The sequence below is a fragment of the Dendrobium catenatum genome, unplaced genomic scaffold, assembly GCF_001605985.2.
Source record: "Dendrobium catenatum unplaced genomic scaffold, ASM160598v2 fragScaff_scaffold_72, whole genome shotgun sequence".
In the NCBI taxonomy this organism is placed as follows: domain Eukaryota; kingdom Viridiplantae; phylum Streptophyta; class Magnoliopsida; order Asparagales; family Orchidaceae; genus Dendrobium; species Dendrobium catenatum.
In genome coordinates this window covers 554978-566591 of record NW_021318534.1, presented here as the reverse complement: position 1 = coordinate 566591, position 11614 = coordinate 554978, and the positions used below count along the sequence as shown (strand labels likewise).

Here is an 11614-nt window from a genome sequence, read left to right as displayed (position 1 = left end):
TTCCGCCTCTGCTTTTTTAGCCAACATTTTAAAGGTTGCATAATATATAATGTATGTATTAAGAAAACTTTTTTATTTGAGGGAGTTTTTTTTTTTAAATCAATTTATTTTCTTCATTAAAAAATCGATCATAATTAATTCTTTTGCTTTTTTCACAGTAAAATATTTATACAGGAATACGTATATTTATAAATAAATATAAGGACTAAATTTTATCACCACAGTCAAGATGGCCGAGTTGGTCTAAGGCGCCAGTTTCAGGTACTGGTCCGAAAGGGCATGGGTTCGAATCCCATTCTTGACAAAAAAATATTTTGAGAATCTACAAACTTTTTGTTTCTCCCCCACATCTCACAGGTGCCCAATTGAAGCATGCATAATAATTTATTAATGGTAAAATTAAATTTATAATATATATAACTATTTATTTATAATAATTTTATTAGTATTCTCTATGTAATACAAATTTTTTTAGTTCAAAAAATATTTATACAATAAATTAAATTAAAAAGTAATAAAAAGTTATCCAAATAGCTCAGATGAAGCTTTAGTTACAATGATATGGATCAAAAGAGTTCAAAATTATTTTATTTTGAATTCAACTCATTAAATATTCAGAAAATTATGCTTTGAACCGTGCATTTGGAAATCAAATAATCTTTTCTTTTTGATGAGTTGTAGAGAAATTTAGCTGCTTATGCTATTTAAAAAACAAATGCCCATCAAATGAATCTAAGAAGTCAAAATTTATTTAAATCTGAGTTTAGAAATGCACTTAGAAGTTGGAGGATAAATCTAATGAGTCAAAATTCATTTGATTGAGTTCGTAATGTACTTAAAAGGTGGAGGATTGTAGTCAAATAGTGGTGATTAGAGCTGACAGGTATGAGTAGCTTAACAAAAAAAAAAAGGTTTGAGTAGAATATTAACGGTGGACGGCGATAGTTTGATTGCGATTGGATGGTGGTTTGTGCCTGTTGGCTCAATAACGGCATTTGGGTGAGGTTTGAAAGTGGAGTTTCAATATTATTTAAATCTTAGAGTTCCCTTTGAATCTCAAGCTAAGATTCAAGTCTCATATCCTCCTATCCTCTCTTATATGAAGAGTCTGGTCTATTTATAAGTTTTGTACAATGTCGTGTCTTTTAAATATAATAAAATTCGAAATCATCTTTGGGACACTCAATTTTATTATAAGCATATGAGATTTTGATATTATTTATTTATCCCATTAGTGTCCTAAAATTTTAATTGCACTTTGAGTGCTTGAATTAGGCTCATTGAAATCCAGATTTGATCACTTTTATTATACATTGATTTATCTCATTGAGACATTGAGTTTGACTATAAATATGCAAAAATCAAAGTTAAGATAGCCCTGAAATTGGACTTGAAAATTTACAATTCAGCCATGCATCTAGATTCATACTCGATCAAGCCAATTTTACACATCAATACTGCAATCAAAACATAAATTAATTAAATATTTATTATAAAAACTTATTTTTTCACTATAAAAAAATATATATCAATATTAGTCATATATGACTTGCAACCATAGAGCTCATCTAACTTGATATTTGAGACAATTGGCTAGGTTTGGATAGTGGCAAATAAGAAAACAAGATATATGTATTCACTCCCTTCATTTGCATTTCCCTTGCTACCCTCTCTCTTTTTAACACCCCCTTTTATTTCCTCACATTTGATTCTTTATTGCCTTACATATGCTTAGGGGTGTCAATTTCAGGTCACGGGTCGGTTCGGGTCGAACCCGAAAATGACTCGGCACTATTTGGGTTAACCCGAACCCGACCCGTTTTTTACAAACGAGTCGATTTACCGGACTCGAAGCCGGCCCGACCCACGGACACAACAAGCCCGGGAGCAGCTTCGCGGCATTAGCGAGCCTTCAGCGCGGCAGCAGCGTCCAGCGGCAGCGACGTTCGACGTCCGGCGGCATCGGGACGTGGGATGCGACGTGACCATGATTCACACGGCGGTATGTGACGCGGGGCCAGCAGAAATGACGCGAAGCGACGCGGGCAGTGGTCACGCAGGGGGGCAGGTGAGTCAGTGGGGCAGCGCATCGGGGCAGCTTGGTCACGCGGGGGCGGGCATGGGCTAGGCAGTCAGCGCAGCAGGGCAGCTCGGTCAGCGGGTCGAACCGGATCATTTTCGGATTTCCGAGTCAACCCGACCCGATTTTTAAAACGGGTCGAAAACTCTAACCCAAACCCGAACCCGAAATTTCCGTGTTAGGTTCAAGTCGAGTTTTCGGGTTGTGTCAAATATTGACACCCCTGCATATGCTCTAGGCTTAAGGCATTAGTAGTGGTAATATTTTGTATCATAATTTTCAATTTCACTTATAACAAGAGGACGAACGATATTTATTGATGCAAGAGGGTATGATATGGTGGTAGTAAGGCAATCAGGATTGTTTCTTCTATTAAATCTGAGTTTTTTTTCTATCATTTAAAATTTCTATTTAAACAATCAACATGCAAATGTACCAAATAGCTTAGTGATTTAGAAATAGTTATATCATACTTCCTTCAAAGATTTACAATTCAAATTTTAATACAGTAATAAAGATTGTAAATAGATTGAACATTTTTTCAACAAAAAAAATCATTTTGCATGTTCTTTAAATATTTTCACCAACAACTACAAGTCTTGTCCTATTTCCGACGTCAGGCAAACTCTCTTTTGAGAGATTATTCTGTGCAGAGACCGGACGTAGCTCTACGTTCAAATGTGAATCAGGTGCAGCCACATCAATGGTATCGAGCAACGATACCGAGCGAGGTGTCGTGGCTCATTCTGCATGATTTCCAGACGGTGTTCAGCGTCTGCCCAGAATAATTTTTCCCCTTTTGAGAGTAAATAGCCTTAAATTTTTACAGTTTTGGCATATATCCTCTTAAATGTGAGCAAATACACAAAAGTTGTTCGAAGGATTCTCCACAATAACTTCTATCTTGTTATTTCTTTAATAAAGGTTTTCTATGTTTGTTTAGTCATCATCCACAGCATGCAGGCTCATTACTAAAAGTTTGAGCACTCAAATTAACCAAACACAAAAGAACAAAACCCTAAACAGCAATGTTACTGTTAAAGAACAAAAATTAAAAAAAAAAAAAATCTTTCTATGATGCTCTCTTCATTAAAAAAAAAAAGAACTAAAATTAAAGAAAAATAAAATAAAATAAAAGAATAATGCTTACATATATATTCTATGCATGAAAGTTATTTCCATGATTTGAAAGACTGATCATAGGTCTAAAGCATATTTGAACATCTAAAAGTAAAGGTGGAAATCAAATTCTCTGCACCCACATGAAACAATTTAAGAATCAAATAATAGCTTCTTCAGCAAAGCAAAGGCATCATACAAACATCTTAAAAGTGAATTGTTTTATTCTTACAAGAAATTATTACGTGATGTAGAGTTGCGTCCGGACTCCAATGAAACATTCATACGTGATCAAAATATAATTTTTTATATTACTACGATACTGAGTATTTACTACGTATTAACTATGTATTTAAAAACACAGTAAATACTCAATAAATACGCAGAGTCCGTACGCAGCTCTATGTCCGGACTCCACACGTAATAATTTCTCAAGTGGATCCCCGATAAGTTGCGATGTATGTTAGATCGATATCAAAGTTCACAACTTTTTTTTTTGGAAAAAATGAAGAACAAAGGTAAAATGAAAATTACCTGACAAAATCAGATAACCAAAGAAGTTTTCTATTATTTAAAGGGAAAGTGTCTATCACGCTTATCACTGACATAAATCAAGCACTCATCTGATAGTATCATCGGCCAATCTGGTTTTACATCTCTGCACAATCTCAAGAAAGGAAAGCCTAAGCTCAATTGTAGAAAGTAACTCAAATCTCAAACCTTACACAAAAACCTATATACTTGGGAACCTAGAATTCAAATTTTAAGAGATAAACTCTCTGGTTAGCCCTAAATAATTAACCAACCATTTATAAATTTTAACGGGAAATCTGAAATTCACAACAATGACCTTTTTTTTTCTTTTTTCTTTTTTTTTTTCAACTGAATTCTTAACATGCTATAAGACCTGACACCAAAAGAATGGAAACCCCCTAGGCAGCAACTCCTGCGAAAGCAAGTAAAAGAAAATATAAGTAAAATTTGTATGAAAACTAAAGAAAGATTAGTTTATTGATTCAAAGGAGGAGGAAAGTTTGATACATTTTCACACTAACTCTGCTGGATCACGAAAAGGAAATGTCTAATAATGAAACATGCACGCAAGAATGTTATCCATCTGTCAATAAAAAGTTCCATATGTTAGAAACCATTCAGAAAGTACTGTTACTATCTGCAAGCAAATATTTCATGGAAATCTATCAAAAGAACATTCTCTTGTAGGCTTCGTTTGGAACAACTTTCTAGTATAAAAGTTTTAATTTTTGTACTAAAAAGCTGATTTAAGAAGCAGCAAAAAAGCCGTCCCAAATGAAGCTGTCATATGTTCTGCACGATTTGTACTTTTAAATAAAATTCAACGTATCATGCAATGAAAGTACATTGAACTTAGAGAAATGAAAGAATACACAATTGATAACTAAAATTAAATTTGTTCTTGAATCATGCATTCAAATCAAATAGTACTCCTATTGACTGGAAAATGACTTGAATCTCTCCTCAAAATATGTCTCAGCATTAAGGAACAAGATATAGGTTATAATCATACTCGATAAATTATTGATTTTTTGCAAATCTGAGGATAATGAACCCTTGCTTTCTTTTTACCTCCTTCCCACAAGAGACATGGAAGGTGCAAAAAAGAAAGAACACATCAAATATTTGAGATATACAAGAACCTTTGCTGAGAAATTCGTCAAATATGATTCAAATGAGAGATTAATTACTATTAATTTTGTGAGGTGTTGTCTAGTTTTAGGATATGTTGATCATGCAAGTTACCACAATAATGTAAATGTTTAAATATAGGTATTGTATGCTGATGTATAATTTGGAAAAAATTGGAATAAAACTTTAGGTAAGTTTTCTCTCCAAATTCTGCTCTCTTCCCTCTTCTCCCTCTCTCTCATGCAAGAAGCTCTCAAGAACTCCTAATTTGTAGTTGTGCCTCCCTTTGTTTGCTCAAAACACACCTTTTTGTCTTTACTCCTTCCATTTCATACTAGTTCCCTTCAGTTTCCTTTTCCATTTTTTAAATGTAAAGGGATGAAGGCTTGATGTTGTTGTTCTTGGTCATTTAACACTGACAATGCCCTTGTTGGTAATCTAAATTTGATTTATGAATTTCCATTATTCAAAAAAAAGGATTATAGACCATTAACTCTTACTACATTTCCTTATTAGAAGTATTTACGAAGGCGCATACCAAATGCTTGAAGTTACCAATAACCTTACCCTTGTGCAAAGAGTCTATTTATGGAGAGATTATGACGTGCCGAGATCGGGCACAGAGAACCGTTCGGTTTTGTCTCTATAAACAACAAAAGTATAGTGATGAACAGTAAAAGATGCACAAAGACAAACTGGACGGCTCTCTGTGTCCGATCTCCGAGCCTAATAGTTTCTCCTATTTCTATGATTCGAACAGGTGAACTCTAAATCTATCTTGGCAATATATTTTAAAAAAATATATCCTGAGACATTCTTTCTATCTATGATGCAAATAAACTGCTAGAGGGCTAACCTGTCTTGTCGAAAACCACATCACATTTAGAAATCAAATCATTTCAAGACACAAACACAATTTCGCTTCAGGACGGTACATCCCTTCATACCATGTCACTTCAGTAATCATGTCGTTTCAGGAGGACAAGTCAGGCACTCCATTAGGTTGTCCTCTTCTTTTCTATTTAAATATTACTGGCAATTGTTAAAATCGTTCGAACACAGAACAAGAAGTTAGACACAAGTTGAACAAAACCTTGCTATTGTAACTTGGTTAACACCCAAACCAAACTTATTTTAGCGTCTCTAGCTCTCATTATCCCTTTTTTATGATCTATCATTTCTTGTGATATTTTCCTGTATAACCAATGGTTTACAAACATCAGCATATGTTCTTCATGCATCATCCACAAATTTAAGTCTTGTCCGTTGGAGGAAAAAAAATAATCAGACAACCCCAGTGGTGAGTTCTTAAAGAATATGGAGGAGATTAAGGCTTTTGGTGAAGGCACGCAATAAGGATAATAAGGGCAATTGTTACAAAGAGGAGAAAGGAAGATTGGAGATGCAACAAAAGGTTAGCTTGCAATTAATGTTTTTACATCATTATTTTTACCATGTAGGTCCCTCATGCCGCACTTCAGAAAGGTTCATATTTTTAGAGCCCTCTGCCTTGATCCCAATGTTTAAAGTATGAAAACAAATTTTTACATATTAAGTAAGTAGGCGTAGTCTAATATCATTTATAATGTTTGGTGATAGAAAAGATGGTATAACAAAGAAGAAGGCATGGATAAAAAACGAAAACAAATTTTCAAATATTTAAGTCAGCATACTCTACCATCATTTATGATGTTTGGTAGTCACAAAGCTATTAGAAGAAATTACCTCAACTAACTTTTGAGTTTTGTTCTAATTCCAATAAGAACAATTAGTGCTACACAATATCTGAATTGAAACTACAATGGTGAGAGGATTTTGCTTACCTCTATTCATTTGTCTAGTTGCAATATTATAACCACCCATATAACTTGACGAACTCTTGGCTATTACGTCTGAAGGTGTGGCGCCAAATCCATAAGCCAACGTACCGGATCCATCAAGCTCAGATGAAGCTGCTTGCCAAGTAGGATCTCCATAGATTGAATTACCTCCATATGAATCTGTATAATTTCCATCGTATACATTGGTTGGTGTTGCAAATGAAGTATTGACGGAGCTAACGCCACTGCTCCTTCCATAACTACCTGGAACTAAACCGAAACTATTCTCGCCAATTCCATAGCTCAAATTTCCAGTAGTAAAGCCTGAATTATTGCCCACACCATGCACTGCAAGTGGAGAGGAGGAACCCACCCAATTAAGGCTATTGTTGCCAAAACCGCCAACATTGCCGCTAGTAGAGGTCATGTAGGAATTAGAATTTGCAGGAGTGGTGTTATAGTTATGATCACCATTAGTCCATATATTACGAGCTGTTGAACTAAATGATAAATCAGGATTACCACTACCCACACCATACGTAATAGGACTGCCAAACCTGCTTGAGTTTGCATTATAATATGGGCTTATGGCTCGACCATAATTAAAGCTACTATTGAAATTAGAGTTTCCACCATAACCTAAATTAGTCCCAGACTCAAAATTCATTCCAATTCCATAACCAGGATTGAAAGGAGGGATTCCTTTCCGACCACCAGTCGATTGTCCCAACCGGACATCCATTCTCATTCCATAGCTGCCTGTAGAGCTTGGGTTGAAACCAGGACTATATCCATTAAGAAGGTTGTTGACCCTATTCAAACCATAGTTATAGCCCCCCATTGGTAGCCGCACATTAGGTCCTGGAGAGAGCTCCTTCGGAACGGCTCTCTTGACCTCCACCATCTTTCCATTAAGTTCATGAAAGGTTTTGAGCAAAACTTTATCTATGGCATCTTCTGAGTCAAATGTTATGAAACCAAACCCTCTTGGTCTCTGAGTGTTGTGATCATACATTACAACAACATCTGTAATGGCCCCAAACTGCTCAAAATATTTCTTGAAGTCTGCATCTGTTACAGTGGAGGCAAGGCCTCCCACAAATATTTTTTTGGTGCGTCCAGGACCAGGAGATCCTGGGAGGCTGCCAATGTTTCTATTAAGTATGAGTTGATCATCCCTCGGTACAGCCTTCTTCGCTTCCACCTGTTATTCATCATTAAAAACTAGAATTACACGGAATGTGCATAAGAAAACAGATGAAATTCAATCTCAAAAGAAAATAGAATAAAACACACTTAAAAAGTAACAGTTATATTGCAATGTATGTAAGATTGATATCGACTTAAGATTGATCAAGTGTTTTCTTTTTCTGTCCACCAATACGTCAAGCATGCCCATTTAAAATATAGATGTACGTTTCAAGTTTTCAACGTCCAATTAAAACAAAACGATCAGGAAATGCTACTTACCATCCGGCCATCGATCAGGTGCTTCTCCAAGACGACCCTCTCCGCAACAGCGGGGTCGGCGAAGACGACAAACCCGAAACCGCGCGCACGACCAGTGGTCCGGTCCTTCATGATCACGGCCTCAACAACTTCCCCGAAGCCCTTGAAATACTCCCGGAGGCGATCCTCATTGGTGTCCCAGGAAATCCCCCCAATGAAAAGTTTTCCGAGATCCGACTCCATTCTCCCTCCTGCAATTTACAACGCAATATTCTCAATCAAACAATCACAAACACACAATTAGAGGAGCAATCTACCATCCAACAACCTATTCATCGCGAATAAAATCACGACCAACTAGATCCAATCCGATACAAAAATCCACTAACCAGACAACGAAATTCGATCTATTCAACAACCGATTCAATTTTCACCAAACCAGAATAACTACCACAGCGGAATAACCGATGCATACTACATGCCCAACATATGACAGATTAAACGAATAAACCCAACGCAAACCGCATCCAAGTTCAAAACCCAAGCCCAAGACCAAAAAAGCATTGCAGTATAACTGCTGAACAAAAAGCACCCCGTAAATCAACAGTGGATGCTCAGATCCTTGTCCGATCGAACAGAAACGAAGTAAAATTCGGAAAAAGCAAGAAAACGGATGAAAACAAATGGAAAGCAGAAGGAATCGAATTGAACGTGAAATATTCACCGCTCGATCTGCGCTCCACCTTCGGATGAGAACACGAGAGAATCCCCTCTCTTTTCTCAGACTAAGATCTGGTTGTCTGCATCCGCAGATCAGAGGAGCTCCTCATCGCCTTCTCCACCTCTCTGTTTCTCTCTCCGTTTATATAGCTCTCTTCGTTTCTCTTCGATTTTTTTTTTCTCAATTTTTAATATATTTCTTTATTTCCTCCGCTCGATTCGATTAACGAAGAAAAAAATTGAAGGGGAAGCCGAAACGATATATAAGAGAACGGAGGGCATCAGATGTAAATAAGATAATAAGAAGATGGCCTGGTGGCGTAAAAACAGCTGTCAATAATAAAACACGAAACAGCTCTTATTCGCATACGTGGCATCATTGCAATAACTAACGTGATCTGTGCCCCACAGCAGTAACGAGTCGCAATTTGCCAGCTAAATTTGGACAAATATTCCTCTTAAAAATGCGACAAATTTATCGGAGAATAAAATTCCTATTTTTGAAAACTACTAACTTTTCAGTTTTCATTCAAAAACAACTATTTAATAAATATATATATATATATGACATCTTTCAAGAAAACTGCTCCTCGAATTGGCTTCACGCCTTGCCAATTGTGCCTCCTATTGGCTCCGTGCCTTAGCCCTGGGATTGAACTGTCTCTGATACTACTTGTCACGAGAAAAACTTTGCTTTAGTCACCCGTGCGGCCTTACCACTCATCACTAGTGCTAAGGAGCCTTAAACTCATACAATGCTTGGTTAGAAAGAGAAAAGTTGAATGAGAAAGCTAACTATAACAAGGAAAGTTATAAAAAGAAAGGAATTTGAGGGGTGTGAGGAGATAATTACAAATGAAAAGGGAGGGTCCTATTTATGACCGCCCTCCCATGCCTAAGAACAATATGTAACTCCCTCCTTGATACATGAGTATGGAGTTATCTAGAATACTCCACACCATTTCTTACAATATACCTACATTATAATATTCTGGAGAGTTCTATAGTATCTTATAATACAGTCCAAGTATCCACACCATTTTAAAACATTCTAGAGTATTATAGAATCTTCTAGAAAACTCTAGGCCTATCTAGTACCTTCCAAATTTTTCTAGAATCTTCTGGAACCTTCTAAAGTCTTATAGAATCTTATAGAACCTTCTAGAATGCTCTATAATCTTCCCGAACCATCCAATGTCATGCAACCCCATTTAGGAATTATTCTGAAGAACTTCTTTTCCTTCACTCGACATGTCACACTTAAGGGGTTTAGCCAAACCTCATTGGGCATGACATTCTGCCACATATTCTCACGATGTCCTCATCGAGAACATTCTTGAAGTTATGTTGAAGGTCCTTGGACTGCCACATGGTCATCCTTCATATATGGCTCCCTTGGTCCTTCACCTTTTCTCCTAGGTTGGATTCATTGTCGCCTGCTAGAGCATCAAGTACTTGCGACCTCGGGTTGGCTTCCTCATTCTCTATTGGTGCATCAAGGACTTGGGATCTCCCCTCTTGTCTTGTTGCCTCCTCAGGTAGCTCACATGGAAAGGCATTTGAAGGTACTTTGAAGACTTTCGTCATCCCAATTTGCAAGCCTTCAATGTGTGCCTCCAACTCATCCCCATGAGTTGGATGGCCCTCCCAGTCCCTTGGGATGTCTTCCAAGACTGAAAACTCCTCACCCTTGGAGTTGTCTCCTTCTGGTCCTTACTATTGTAGCACCTGCATAGCATCCACCTCATCACCGCTCTTCCCATTCTCCACCCCGGCCCTTAACGCTTGGCTAGGAGCATTGAAGCTATCTTAGGACAATTCCTTTCCCAATGAGGTCATACACAAATAAAGCAGACATTTTGAATCATTCTTCGTTCCTTACCAACCGTTTTCTTGCTCCTTTTATTTTCCATGGCTCCTGCGATGTCATAGCAAGCCTTCTCTTGACCTGGCTCATTTGCCTCTCTCGCTGCTCTCGCTCCAACACATTGAGTTCTGATGCAATCAAAAATTTGGGAGAGGGACCCAAATTTTTGATCACAAAAAGAAATACTTCATATATAAAAGAAACTTACTAAAATACCCAAAAGAATACAAAATACGACAATTGAACCAAAACAACTTTACTTTAATAAAATAAAATGACTTACAAACTTTTAAAATTAAAACGACTTACAAACTTGACTCAATCACTTGACGACACCCTAAAGTTGCTTCACTTTGAGAAGAAGGATACATATGGAATGGCACTTGCGGAGAGACGAAAGAGATTAGAAGCCCGAGAAGAAAGAGGAAAAGCTCGCAAGCTTTCCTAGAAGAGGAGAGGAAGAAGTGGCATAGCTCGCAAGCTATCCAAGAAAACCCTCAGGTTTCTTTCCAAAAATCATTCACATAACTCTTTATAACTCTCCTCAAAATATCTCATATATATAGGCCATAGAGGGGAAACATAACAGCCAAAAGCTCCCAAATTCCCATATAGAAATGAAAGGCCAAGAGCCATTCCCGCTGAAGTCCCAAGAGCCACCTCAAATTCCAATGAATAAAGCCACGGAACCAGCCAGGAACAAGCACAAGCCACGGTTTCAGCACAGGAAACCAGAAGGCAATCAATTCACGGTCAAAAAGAGGAGCCAGAGCAGTAAAGTAGGCAGCCACCCGAAGAGGCAGCGACAAACCCGAAGAGAGCAGCAGCCCGTGTGAGAAAAATCCAGAGAAGAAAAGCTGCAGCAACTCCCATTCAAGAAGAATGTGAAAGATC

At 37.2% G+C, this 11614-nt stretch overlaps 1 protein-coding gene and 1 non-coding gene across 4 annotated transcripts; one reads left to right on the top strand and one right to left on the bottom strand.

Moving 5' to 3' along the window:
• Positions 1–223: 223 nt before the first annotated feature.
• On the top strand, positions 224–304 carry TRNAL-CAG. The gene has a single exon. It is a non-coding gene; the product is annotated as a tRNA-Leu (tRNA).
• A 3443-nt stretch (positions 305–3747) lies between these two features.
• LOC110104680 (heterogeneous nuclear ribonucleoprotein 1) lies at positions 3748–9069 on the bottom strand. 3 transcript variants are annotated; one of them, XM_020833902.2, is made up of 5 exons: positions 8845–9069; positions 8155–8384; positions 6688–7888; positions 4241–4316; positions 3748–4145 (listed from the first exon to the last, which is right to left on the bottom strand). In XM_020833902.2, exons 2-4 carry the CDS (start codon positions 8374–8376, stop codon positions 4309–4311), a joined length of 1431 nt encoding a protein of 476 aa, XP_020689561.1. In that variant the 5' UTR covers positions 8377–8384; positions 8845–9069; the 3' UTR covers positions 3748–4145; positions 4241–4308. The 3 variants fall into 3 exon arrangements, with proteins under 3 accessions (XP_020689561.1, XP_020689560.1, XP_020689562.1); XM_020833901.2 differs by having other exon boundaries at positions 8858–9069; XM_020833903.2 differs by having other exon boundaries at positions 8877–9069.
• Between the last annotated feature and the right edge of the window lie 2545 nt (positions 9070–11614).